The sequence below is a fragment of the Vipera berus genome (genome assembly GCF_964194415.1).
Source record: "Vipera berus genome assembly, chromosome: 1".
Classification (NCBI taxonomy): Eukaryota; Metazoa; Chordata; class Lepidosauria; order Squamata; family Viperidae; genus Vipera; species Vipera berus.
In genome coordinates this window covers 322,576,932-322,591,425 of record NC_138202.1, presented here as the reverse complement: position 1 = coordinate 322,591,425, position 14,494 = coordinate 322,576,932, and the positions used below count along the sequence as shown (strand labels likewise).

At 37.5% G+C, this 14,494-nt stretch overlaps 1 protein-coding gene across 3 annotated transcripts in view; it reads right to left on the bottom strand.

Annotated features, from left to right (window-relative positions):
* The window catches only part of ATL2 (atlastin GTPase 2), a 44,530-nt gene that overhangs the window by 14,205 nt on the left and 15,831 nt on the right, over window positions 1-14,494 (bottom strand). For 2 of the 3 annotated variants that reach the window (XM_081312692.1, XM_081312693.1), the window contains exons 2-8: window positions 10,379-10,635; window positions 7,343-7,477; window positions 5,960-6,064; window positions 3,560-3,610; window positions 2,816-2,872; window positions 976-1,068; window positions 696-834 (exon numbers count right to left, since the gene is read on the bottom strand). In XM_081312692.1, the coding sequence (XP_081168818.1) occupies window positions 696-834; window positions 976-1,068; window positions 2,816-2,872; window positions 3,560-3,610; window positions 5,960-6,064; window positions 7,343-7,477; window positions 10,379-10,635 (837 nt within the window). Of the gene's footprint in view, window positions 1-695; window positions 835-975; window positions 1,069-2,815; window positions 2,873-3,559; window positions 3,611-5,959; window positions 6,065-7,342; window positions 7,478-10,378; window positions 10,636-13,279; window positions 13,410-14,494 lie in introns of all 3 variants that reach the window. The other variant, XM_081312694.1, reaches the window with a different exon arrangement.

The following is a 14,494-nucleotide window of genomic DNA, read 5'->3' as shown; positions in this document are numbered from 1 at the left end:
ATCAGAAACATTAATCAATCAGTATCAAACCTGTCATATTAATTTGTATCATATGCATTTTTATTATATAACTGTATTCTTAATAGCGCTGTTCAAAGCCAATTGAAAGAACTTTGCAATATGTACAAGCCAAACAAAGGATTTATGTTTTCATTATTAGAGGAATCAAACTTGCAGTATTGGCACATCTATTGCTCCTGCTTCTAAATACATAACCACTTTGTTTCACTTCCTTCCCAATAAAGCAAAGCAGCTTGCAGAGGCAACCTAGGAGCAACTTCCAAAGTGGCTATTGTAAGTCTTGCAAAAGATATGGCTGCTTTAGAAGTTTGACAAGAGATATATCACTCCTCCATATGTATAGCATTTCTTCTGAAAACTGTCTACAGTTCTTAATCAAAGAATTTATACAGAACTAATATGCTGCTGATACTCCTTCAACAACCATCTAAATTATCCCATCAATATTCATCTATACCAGGAGTGTCAAACTACTGGCCCGTCACCAGGAAACTGTGCCCACCCCATTACCGGCAATGGGGAAAAAGCTCTGATACATTGTGCGACATCACGTGACGTTTCAAGTTTGACATATCTGATCTATACTATATAGATTGCTTTTAGTGCAATCATTTAAAAAACATTTAAGTCAGTAACACCTCTTAGTTAGCTATATAAAACAGAAAATCTCCTACCATTTAGCCTCCCATCAAAATCTGGGTTAGTTGCAACTTTAAGACCAGGGTGTGGCAACAGAAAACAGCCTAGGTTACTGAAACATGAGTGAATGTGCTTCCTTACATTCTGAAGCTCTTCGTGCTGGTGCAATTTTACCTAGAAGCAACATACATTTTTAGAACATGAAATTCTTCTGCAACAAATCAGAACTAATCTAACACAAAAATAAGTATTTGCATGTTCCAATTAGCTTAGCTCCCCTTAAACAAAAATCAACTATTAATGATAATGAATTACCTGCAATCGCTTTTCTAGAAATTGTTTTCCTCCTTTTAAACCATATGCGTGTTCGTATGGATAGCTCCAGTCTCTAATTAAGAACATAAGAGTCTATGTAGAAATGCAAAAATATGAGTTAACCTTATTTATTGACAAACATACCACCACACCACTGAATACATCATTATAAAATCTTTACTATCCATAATTCAACAAGCATGTTTTTAATCTCTACATATTATTAATATAAAACCAGAATCAGCAAAGAATACTCTAAACTCAACCTACCTCAGCTTCTTCTGAAAATATCTATCCTGTAGAATGTGAGTAAAATCATTACCCTGGAAGAAAACCATCACATTCTAAAAGTTATGCTGAACTATTTCTGATCAGACATAACTTGCCAGAACCAAATTCTAGAATATTTTGGTTATTCTGGGTTTCAAACAAACCGAATCCAGATGAGGTAAGTAAAGCGTATCCCACCAGCTTCCTAGCTCTCATCTTTCCAACCTTTCTCCTTCCCTCTCACCCTTCTGCTGAGGCCGATGGGCCATCATATTTTTAATTCCATTTATATCCCGCCCTTCTCCGAAGACTCAGGGCGGCTTACAAGCTTAGCAGTAGCCTTCATTCTATGTATATGCCTGCTTATTAGGGCTTTCACACACACCCCAAGCAGCATTATTACAAAGTCAGCTTAATTGCCCCCAATAATCTGGGTCCTCATTTTACCTACCTCGGAAGGATGGAAGGCTGAGTCAACCTTGAGCCTGGTGGGATGCGAACCTGCACTAATTGCAGGCAGCTGGTGTTACTTATGGAGGCATTAGCCCACTGCTCCACCAAGGCTCCACCCTACCAGATCACCTGATCTTCCCAGCACTTTTCCTCCTCCCTCCCTCTATCACCATTGCTGATGTCCTAGCCCAGGGGTGTCAAACTGACAGCCCGCAGACCGGATGCATCATGTGCAGGCCACACCCACCCCAGCTGCACAAAGGCAAAAAAGTCACTATACATCACTATATGTCACATGACGCAATCAAGTTTGACACCAGTGTCCTAGCCTAATATATCCCACTACACTCCCTCCTTGTCCAATTTTCTATCTTTCCTCAACTATTAATGTCCTTGGCTTTTTCTATCGATCATCCAACCCTGAACCAAAACAATCTCTTTCATAAATGTTAAGACTTAAAACGTAATGTTTCAGTTCAGATATAGGCTACCTGAAACCAGCCATTTCATGCACATTCCTAATACACTTACATATTATTTTACAACAGTCACAAAAAGGGTTTTGTAGCAAGCTAAATCATGAAAAAATCCTGCATAAAAATTATTAGCCTGCAGTAAGTATAAGAATTAAAATACAACCACCTCTTTCTCCTCAGACAAAATAGAAGTGTAAACTATTAGCCAATTTGCTGAAGTGGAAAGATGACTTCTACAAAGCAGTAAACTGGCAAAGATCTCTTTCTCTCTCTCTGTCCCTCCATCCCTCCCTCTCTTGGTCAGAACAGCAAATTATGTACACTAAACCTCCCATCGTCACCAGTTTGCTTAAGTATACATGGACTTCCTGTTAGAACAACCTGCCATCTTATAAAGCATACAATTCTATTCTAGCACTTCTACTGCAGTTGAAATGAATTAACATTTACAACACTTGAAAACCTATTGTTACATGAATATGAAAAAATGGACTCTTAAAAATTGGTAGTGGTTAAAAATTATGTATATATGCCACATGCAGGGTAGATGATGCAATTACATTTTACAACTTCTGTTGTAGTATATGAAACTTCCCTGAGATAAACAAACATGGAAACAGCAATCATAATCATACTATTACCTGAAATGGCTTTTGGTAAATTTCTTCCATTGCTAGCCTTCCATACTCTGTAAAAAGCTATTAAACAAAATTAAGAATGTATACATAAAGGACAAAAATATATATAACACAGTAATAAACATTTACTCATGTATAAGTGGTGTACTTATCAAGTTAGATAGCTGCACAAAACAACTTTAGAAATCTAAACAAACCAATTTGGTTATTAATTATTAACCTAACCAATTAATAACCAAATACTTTCCTACATTCTGAATTCAAGAATCTCAACAGCAGAATAATATTGATAATAATCAATAAGTGTTGAAAGAGTGCTAATGACCCCAGTGAATATAGTTAAAAGTTTCAGTGGCATAGTAATTATAAATTCTACATCTATAAAACAGTTTTCCTAATTTTATAGGATAAAATTAGGAAAATAATTTAGCAAATACAGACTACAAATCTTAATATATATACTTAATGTATAACCATAGAGGAAAAAAGTTTGTAAGTGCATTTCAAATAACAGTAATTAAAAATCATGTACATGAAGTTTTTAAAGAGGATTTAGCCCCATCATCTTACTTCTATCAACTTCCTGCATTCCCTAAAGAGTTCCCTCAATAGGGAACCTTTCAAAATTGAGCCCCTGAAGGCACAAATGTTCTCAAAGTATGTTTTTGACCCTTGACATCTTTCATGTGCAAAGAGCTTATTAAAATATTAGCAACGGAAGTTAGTATCGTATCAGAATATATTTACTTGCAAATGCTGAAGATCATCTTCTTGGATATTCTGTGATAGATTGTACACCTATAAAATATAATAGTTTTCACATTAATTATTTATTTATTAAACAAATTTATATGGCTGCCCAACTCACATATATTGAATCTAGGAAGCTACGATATTAAAAATTCACAGTGTAAGAGCCCATAAATAGCCACTCCATCCCCCAGTGGCAACAGCCATACGATCCAAACCCTAATTAAACTTATTAGGTGATTTGCTTTTAGATTTTTAACAGTTTGCCAATCAAACTAAGCAGCATCTTAGGTGGAGAGTTCCCTCAATCTCTAATTTGAACTGAAAGTATTTCCTCTTCAATCTCTCTGTGAGAGGGAGTGAAGGGTCTGGAAAAGCAGAGATTGCTTACAGAAATCTCTTGTTTTACTTTCCCTCCCTTCCCCCCCCCCAGAGTGGAATGGACAGATTGGAGAAGAGATTTCACAAGATTGCTGTAACTTGCTTGCATAGCATGCTCGTAACTCCAAGTCCCAGTCTACTGTCATAATCCCATTGCTTTTAATGTGTAATAGACAGCAAACAGGAGAGTGGTTAGGAGACAAACAAAAACTGAAGGAGTGAAACTGCCTAGTTTTGCCTTTTTCCAATGGGAAAACAGTCACAGGATTTCCTATGTTAGCCACTACTTAACTTAGCAGTGGAATTGCTAGTCCCAATTAGGGGTGTTAAGTGAGAACTACCATAGACATAATTAAAGCTGAATGCTTATGATAACAGAATTTTCTGGTCAACTGTAGCAATCAGAAAATCCTAGCAAAATAAAACAGAGGAAGACATTTAGGCTAGAACTTGTAATTAACACTGGATGTCACTACTAAAGATGCCCAATTTAAAAATGTTTAAATACCCAGAAGTAGCAAGCCGGGGTTTTAATTTAAATTAGTTTGCTAACTGTATCTCATTTTATTACCGGAGAACCTGGTAAAGAACATCACTTTTCTTCTTGAATATTTTAATACCCTATCAGCAGCAATAAATATATATGGATTTTATTGACAATAGTGAACATTTCAGATTGGAGATGAACTAATAACTTTCACATACAGCCCAAGGTCTTGAAATCTGGAGAAAGCACAAAAATATTCTACACACAGTGTAGTTATTATGAAGAGCCTACAAGTGAGTATTAACTCACTGTAGTAGAAAAAATGACTGTGCTTCCGAAGTCCTTGAAATAGTTGTGAACTGTCACTAGGGATATTGAAGATGAAGGGCATCTGTACATACAATCACTAGGAGGCAGGCTTCGTTCAAATAATCAATATATTACTAAGGAGAAATTAATCAATATATTATTAATAATCAATAATCAATATATATTGATGTATTGATAATTTATTGATAAATTAAAATAATCAATATATTGTTAGGGAGAAATTGATTACAAGCTGGAGTATAGTCCTTGTTAATAATGATATTTGAGACCAGCATTTATGTCACTAAAGTCATGTGGCCCTAAAGTGCAATGTCATGTGAATGTGCCACTTAATGATGGGAATTCTGCCAGTCTCCGGCTATCATCATTTAAGTGAATTACCAAAGGTCATTAAGTGAGGACCTCATGTGATTGCAACTTCCGACTTCCTGCCAGCTTGCCCGCTGAATTTCTTGTGGGAAGCTGACAGGAAGATTGCAAATGTGACCATAGGACACGACAACAGATGCAACTTAAGGGACCAGCCTTAAGTACCACTCATTCATTGTTGTTGTAAGTCCATATGGTTGTTGAATGAGTGGTCATTTAAGTGAGGACCATCTGCCTCTGCACCTCTGCAGAGAGACTTTTTAAATTCCAAAATAGTTAAATTAGGTTTATACATATATACAATGTCCATGCATTTGCTAACAGATTCCATTCCAGAAAAACCTGTACAGGTCATTATCATTTAATAACCATTCATTCATTATTTGAACTTCAGACCCTATTTTATCTTTTTAAATATATAATTATATTAGACTGAAATTAAAAATATGGACCGAATGGATATTTGTATCTTGGTTTTCCACACTGTAATCAAGATCATCCACTTCTACACTGCATTGGCTTTTTAAAGCTAAACAAAGAACTTTTAAAATCTGTATCATACTTCAGATTATATTTGAAGCTTAATGTTCTAAGTGTCTGAAAGCTGTAATGCAACCGAAAGATTAAGCATAATGGTTCTTTCTATAATACATGATTTATATATTAAACATATTTCTATGCTGTCATAATCAAAATAACTCTCAGTGGGGAAAAACATAAAACAAGAAAGCAATAAATGGTTTTACTATTATATTTTCAGGTGACATATGTATTTTGAAATAAGGAAAATATTTAAAGTCTACCATCATCTGATATGACTACAGACTTACCTGGACTGAACTTGTCATGGTGCTTAAAGCAAATACTGTTGCACAGTCTTTGATAGTTGATTGACTATCAAAAGCACCTTGGGTATCCATTAGTAATACAGCAACCTACAGAGGATTTTTTTAAGAAAAAAAGAATGAATTAACATTTTTTTCACTTTAAATTTGAAAGATTGAGTTCAACGCAGGTGTGATACCAGCAGTGTTTCACTATATTTTCATTCCCTCCATTCAGCCACCAGGAAATGTACACTTACCTTCACAACCACTTTAATTAACAGTCAAAAGTTTAAAAAGTCACCAAATAGCTCAGTATTCATTTTTTTGAATATGAAGCAAAAAGCCTCATAAGTGAAAATGTGCATAATGCTATATGGTGTCATTGGGTATAAGAAGCATGTTTATGCTAATAAATATTACTAGCTATACAGACCACCAAGAGGCAGTACTGGATTGCTTTAATCCTTATTAGGTATTATCAGTTCCTGGTTGAGACTCTGAGCACCACAGAATAACATCTCACTGGGAAACCAATGAAAGGTGGTTTGATTGCCTCTAGGTGGTCAATGTAACTGAAAATACCTCATAGGATATACATGATATAAAAAGAGAAAAAAATTCCTCCTATGGATGGATGGAAATAATGTCAAACCTTGTACACATAAGTATGGCATAATTTAACATATGTATATCTGTATATATTTCTCTGAAGGGAAGATGGACCACACAGCTTTATCTAATGATTAAGGCAGCAGGACAGAACCAGAAGCTTGTGAGCTCTAGTTTCACTTTAGGCATGAAAGCCAACTGGGTCACTCACTCTCTCTTAACCGAACCTACCTCACAGGGTTGTTGTAAGGAAAATAGGAAGAGGAAGGAGCATGTTTTCTGCCTTGGGTTATGTACAAAAATAATAAAAGTGAGTTAAAAACAAATCATTCTGAGAATAAATGTTACTGGGTATTTTCAAAAGCTCAATTCCATGTATTATACTGTATATAATATTAGACATTCTTAACATTACAATTAGTTACAACACTAAACAAGTATACAGTAAGGCTGAAACTGATGAGTCAATGATTCTCAGGCCATTATGTAAAAAGTATTGCTGTTGTTATAGCTAGGAAAAGAACAGCCAAGCGCCCATCAAGTTCAAGCAGCAGGAGGTAGACTGTACATGTATGGAAAACTTATTTCTGTCTGCAATCTAGCCATGCTGAGTCCATGAAATTCCATGCCTGGAGAATCCTGACAATCTATTTCAGAGGTATCTAAAACATCACATCAACTCATATCAGGAAGAGGGATCAAAATATTTTGCATTCACTTTTTGCTTGCTCTGTTCAGTAAGTCAATAAGCATTATGTCAGATGCTTAATGGATTACCTTTGTCCCATCAGGTTTGGGAATTATGAATACTTCACTCCAAATCTGAATGCCAGTTGTTTCTCTCTCACACCCTCCTCTCCATGTAAAGCCAGTCAAAGGTTCACTATTTCCACCTATCCAAGAAGATGACTCCTTTAACAGAACACACGCATATACGTATATATTTAATAGTGTGGGAGGCCCAAGGCAATCATGCATTAATATTGTATGCTTAATTTTGACTAATATGAAAAACCTGCATCATTACTAACAAGTAGTCCTCTTTCCATTTTTTGTAATTGTCCTTTTTGTCTTTCAGTTTGTCGGAGAGATCTTTGTGCAGCCATGCTGGTTTCTTCTTGGATTTCTTGTTTTTCTTTCCCAATGGTATTGTGCTGGACTGGGCTTTTATGATCACATTTTTCAGAGATACCCATGCTTCTTGGGTTGTTTTCCCCTTTAGGATTTTCATCCTTGGGATCTTTCCTAGGTTCTCTCTGAGTTTATTAAAGTCAGCTCTTTTGAAGTTTAAGACACTGGTTGGATTGTTTTCTATTGTTAGTGTTTGCAGTATATTAAATTCCAGTATGACATGGTGACTTTCAATTTCAATTCCGGCAATTTCAATTCCCTCTATCACTTCTTCTGTATTTGTAAGGATTAAGTTCAATATAGCTGCTATGCCATAATCACGAACTGGGCACCTGAATGCACAGATTACAATTATATGACTATGGTGATACTGTAGTGGTTGCAGCTTCATGGACTGATTTAAAGTCCCCCTCATTAAGCATGCTCATGATTTTAGTTTATTTATTTATTTATTTATTTGTTTATTAGTTGAATTTATATACCGCCCTATTCCCGAAGGACTCAGGGTGGTTCACAGAGCAATTAAAACAGTACAAAAAAGAATAAAATGGAATTAAATTAGTACAGGCCCACAATTCCTAATAACAATAAAATTAAAATTTTAAAATTAATTTAATATAATTTAATTAAATACTTTAAAATTTAAAATCCCTCAGTCCAGGCCAGACAATTCGAACAACCAGGTTTTTAAGTCCCAGCGAAAAGAGCGAAGGTCGGGGGCAGTCCGAAGCTCCATCGGCAGTTCGTTCCAAAGGGCGGGCGCACTCACAGAGAACGCCCTCCCCCTGGGAATCACCCGCCGGCAATCTCTAACCGGCGGAACCCTAAGGAGGCCCTCCCTGTGGGCGCGCACAGGACGATGGGAGACTGATGCTGGTAGCAGGTGCTCCCTAAGGTAATCCGGACCCATGCCATTTAGAGCTTTATAGGTCATCACCAGCACCTTGAATCTCACCCAGAGGGCAACTGGAAGCCAATGCAGCTCGCGGAGAAGAGGTGTTACATGAGAGTATCGGGACACTCCCATTACTACTCGCGCGGCTGCATTCTGCACCAGCTGAAGCCTCCGAGTGGTCCTCAAGGGCAGCCCCATGTAGAGAGCATTGCAGTAGTCTAACCGGGAGGTCACGAGCGCATGAGTGACTGTACGTAGGGCATCCCGGTCCAGATAGGGCCGCAACTGGCGCATCAGTCGAACCTGGGCAAAAGCCCCCCTGGTCACGGCTCCAATATGATCTTCCAAACTGAGCCGTGAATCCAGGAGTAGTCATAATTCTGAGGCCTAAAAATGATCACACTTAGCTCACAAACTATTCTAGTTCTATTTTTAGTCCTGTTTATGAAAGAAAATTTATGATAACCATTTTTAATACTATTACACAAAGGGCACATGCTTTATAAAGCTTAAAAATTGAGCAATGCAGGCAATTTTTTAATGGATTTTGCTCTATTTGTGAATCTTCCCACCTTCATACTTCTCCCTCTATCTCCTGCATTATTGACCCCAGTCCTTCACAGTACATTTAGTTTTGGACTTTTGACATCATTCCCCCTTTGCTTTAGTTTAATTCTTTCCTGATAATATTGGCAAGGAACCTGAAAAACATATCCTTCACAGTCTTTATGACACATAGCCTGTCTCTTGTCAGAAGAGATAGGGTAAGTCAAAGGAAGTGTAGTCTATTTGAAAGTTACTAGGTGTCTTAACGGGAGTAACAATTTACGTTACAGATAATCCTCACTTAATAACGGCAATGTGGCTGTAAAACACGATGTCATGTGGCCCTACACCTTAACAACACAAATTCCAGCACTCCCAGTTGCCATTGTTAAGCAAATCACAGCAGATCATTAAGGATTCATATAGTTGCACCTTTGCATTTAAAATATCCTGCCTGCTTTCCTATTGACTTTGCTTATAGGAAACCAACAAAAAAGCTTGTGAATAGAAATCATATGACCACAGGGTCACTGCAATTGACATAAACACAAGCACAACTCAAAACCTCTAATTCAGAACCATTATAAGTTCAAATAATCACGTCTGCCGGTGAAACGGAGACGGGGGGGGAGGGATGCGCACATCCTCCCGGAGTTCCGTTCTGGGCTCCAGAGGCTTTTCCTGAAGGCATCTGCTGGTGAAATGGAGGCTGGGAATGACGTGCACGAGCGGCAGCAAGCGGTCGCAGAAGAAGTGGGGCAGCAGCCAGGCTCCTTGACGGGGCTGTTGGTGCCTCCGCTGCAAGACACAACAGGTGTCGGGGCATGGGAAGCCTGGCTACGGGTGCTCTGCGGCAAGTTAAGCAGGTGCGGGGCACATGGGGCAGCTCCCCTCCCCATCTCACCTCATATGTGGCAACCAGACAGAATGGGAGGTTGGATGGCTGCGTAGGCTCTTAAGTAGGGCTTATTTTCAGGTAGGTCTTATTTTCCTGAAAACACGGTAGTTACAAATAATTCCTGGCATATGTATACTGTTTTGCTTTTTAGTTCTATTATATGGTTACCAACTATAAAGTTAATTAATATAAACATTAATTAGCTATGTTAATTATATATACCTCAAATTCCCTCAATAATGTTTAGAAATATTAAATCCTTACACAATTTGGAACACAATAAAACAAATCTTAAGAAGAATACACTTTTGTTAATTATTCTCAAAGTAGTTCAGTTACCCACCTTGTTATACATATACCTAAGCATGAAATCCAAGAGAAATGATTTGCCTTTACGGAATGCACCAGCAACAGAAACTACTACTATGTTGAGGTCTCTTATATGTTCCTGAAGCAAGATTCTCTCCAATGCTGATTCATCCAGTTCAAAGTTATGATCATCTTCATGAGCAAGAACTATCTGTACTGGGCATGGCTTTTCAGTAGTCACTTCATCAGCATCCAAAGAGGCATCCTCTTCTGCATCCTCATAGCTCTCTCCTAGGAAATAATTGGATAATATTATATACATCATTCCATTTGATATCCTCTCTCTCTCTGTATACACACACACACACACACACACACACACACACACATATACATATATACATACCCACACACACACACATACATAAGGGTCTTGACGTATTTGGGTCTTTTCCCGTGTAAGATTGATAGTGTCTTGGCAACGTATCGACAAGGTCCCACTCAAAACCTCGAAAAGACACTATCAATCTTACACAGAAAAAGACCCAAATACGCCAAGACCTACATACCTGTCCCCTTGAAAATCTACGAAAATACACACACACACACACACACACACACACACACACACACACACACACAAATAAATAAATGCAGGCTTATTACTACTTTGTAATATTATTTTGATATACTTGGTAGTTAGAATATCTGCATAAGCCACGCAAATTACCATTTCAATTGGATTCCCTCTTCCTATCATAAAGAGCTCTGTTTCTGAACGCTGGGAAAAAATCATTTCTACTTAGCAACTCAATCTAATAGTACCTTAATTCTACATTAAGCCTAAAACATAAAAAAAATATTTGGTACCCCCTCCTACAGTTTGAATGACAATATTATTCAAAATTAACTGTTCTATGGATTTCAAAATTCAGAGCTGTATATTTAGGATGTTGCCAAATGAAACAGGCAAGACTCTACAATCTTTTCAAGTCTAGAAATCACCTTTAAACCAAACAATTGGCATTTGAAGAAATGCCAAAAATAATTTAAAAAGTTTCTTTCAACATGTGAAAAATAAGAAAAATGTCAAAGAAACTATCAGTCCACTAATGGGAGAAGATGGAAAGGAGGTGATGAGTAACAGGGAGAAAGGGGAACTATTTCATTCATTATTTGCATCCGTGTTTACATAAAAGGGGAAAAGAGCCCAACCTATCAAAAATAGTACCATAGAATGGATTGATTACATCCAGAATAAATATGGGACTAAAAAGTTTCATTTAGCATTTGAATAAGTATTGATGTGATATTTATATTGCTTGTAGTTGTTTTATAAGAGTTAAAGTGCGATAGATTTAATAGTTTATTGTTGTTTGCATATGTTAGATTATGATTGTTTCTACTTTTATACCTTGTATTTAGCTCTGGGAAGTGGGGGAGGGGGAAGGGGGAGGGAGGGAGGTGTTGGGGAGGGTTGGGAAGAGGGGAGGGGGTTGGGAGGGGTTTTGTTTTGTTTTGTTAAAGATAAAATGTACTGTAAAACTTTTCAATAAAAAAATAGTACCATAGAAGACAGAACAGGAATACAAATCAAAATAGGCAAGAAAGTGGTGAGAGAACATCTATCCACTCTAGTCGAGTTCAAATTGCCAGGACTAGATGGATCACATCCCAGAATTCTGAAAGAGCTGGCAGACGTGATCATGGGACCACCGAACAAAATCTTTCAAAGCTGTTGGGGTACTAGGGAAATTCCAGAGGCTTGAAAAAAGCTGATGTAGTTCCAATCTTCAAAAGGGAAAAAATGGATCCAGAAAAGTACAAACCAATTGACCTGACATCAATACCTGGAAAATCCTAGAAAAGATTATCAAGCAGCAGATTTGCAAGCATCTAGAAACAAGCTATTACTAGAAGTCAACATGGATTTGTTAAAAACTGATCATGACAGGCAAACCTTATTGCCTTTTTTGACAAAATGACTAAATTAGTGGAGCAGGGAAATACTGAGGAAGTGGTTTACTTAGACTTCAATAAGCATTTGACAAAGAAGACCACAGTCTGCTTCTTGGTAAGATAGAAAAATGATAGACAGCATCACCACCAGCTGGATTAGTAATTGGCTGACCAACAACACTAAACATGTAGTTCTTAATGGAACTACATCTACATGGAGGGAAGCATGCAGTGGGGTACCACAAGGTTCTGTCTTAAGCCCAGTATTCTTTAACATCTTCAAAAACGATTTAGATGAGGGGATAGGGGAGGAAGTCATCAAATTTGCAGATGACACCAAGCTGGGAGAATAGCCAACATTTTAGAAAAGATGCTCAAATGCAGAAGGATTTTAACATTCAACAAAATGCAATTCAGTGGTGAAAAAAGGTCTTAGGCAAGAAAAGCCAAATGCACAGGTATAAAATGGGTATCTGGCTCAACAGTAGTGACTGTGAGAAGCATCTCAGTGTTCTAATGGACAACCACTTAAATAGGAACCAGCAGTGTGCTGCAGCTCCAAAAAAGCCAATGCAGTCCTAGGCTGCATCAACAGAGAGATAGTATCAAGATCACGTGAAATAATAGTACCGCTTTAGTAAGTAAGCCCACACTTGAAGTACTGGATCCAGTTCTAGTTATTACAATACAAAAAAGTTGTTGAGATTCTAGAAAGAGTGCAGAGAAAAGCAACAAGGATAAGGAGTCTGGAAGCTAAACTGTACAGTATGATGAACGGCTGCAGAAACAAGATATGTCTAGTCTAACGAAGAGAACAACTACTGGTGGCATGACATTGAAATGGTGAACAAATGATACTGTGCAAAAGCATTCCTGATCTCCAGCTATTATCTGACTCATCTGAGAATAAGAACATAATCAGCTGTAGGTATATTCTCAGTTATAGTTCTGAGCCTTTAAAAAAATAGGGTAATACCTTATCCAAAAAGTTGGATATGGTGACATCATCATCATCATCATCATCATCATCATCATAATAGTGATAGCAGTCTTCCAATGCTTGAGGGGCTGTCACAGAGAAGAGGGTTGACCTATTCTCCAAAGCACTTGAGAGCAGGACAAGAGTAATAGGTAGAAGATTATCAAAGAGAGACCCAATCTAGAATGAAGAGGTTTCCTGACAGTGAAAACAATTAACCAGTGGAACAGCTTGTCTCCAGAAACTGAAGGTGCTCCATCACTGGAGGTTTACAAGAAGAGATTGGATAACCATTTTCCAGAATGGTATAGGGCACAGGTCTGCAACCCGCGGCTCGAGCCGCATGCGGCTCTTTCAGCCGTCTCCTGCGACTCCCAGTCCTCTGCTATGTGTAGTCCAAACAAAAAAAAAGTGGGACTAAAAAGGTTCAACCAATCAATTCAAATACGCAGGGTAGGTGCATATCTTGCCTTGGCTCCACTCTTCAGTCAAACCCTGTTCTGCGCATGTACGCTCATGCACACACATTTTTTTGCGGCTCCCAGTTTTTCCTTTTGTGAGAGAACCGGTTCCGAGTGGCTCTTTCACTGTTTCAGGTTGCTGACCCCTGGTATAGGGTCTCCTGCAGGGGCTTGGACTACAAGAGTTCCCTTCCAACTCTGTTATTCCAGGTTCTATGTTTTTACTGGTTGCTGCTCACAAGCGTATATTCCTTGCCATGTGGATGGAAGGATGGATTATCTCTATTTCCTTTTCAAAATTATAAGAAATGCTTTCTTTTAATTTTTTTGCATGTAAATTGACCATATCTGTTATTTTACATTTAAACTGACTTCTTACTAAATTAGATAGATGCATTTCATTTGGCAAGCAATTTTTTAAATATAATTTTATAAAAAGATATACATTTTATAATAATGTATTTTTTATTATAAAAATAGTCATTGGGAGTCAGATAGCATATAAATGTAATATATTATTACTATTATTTAATAAAATATTAAAAGATAATCTCTAAAGCTACTCAGCACCTCTGCTTTTATAGCTCAGTGGAATTTTATCAAGGCTTTCACAACAACACCATCTCTAACAGGAGTGTTCTAGTTCAAGGTTCAGCCAAAAACCTCCTCCAGAAGCTAAATCAGAACATAGGAGAGGAAAAGTAATTTTACTAACCTGACAACTGGCTCAATTACCAGCTAGCTCCTACCC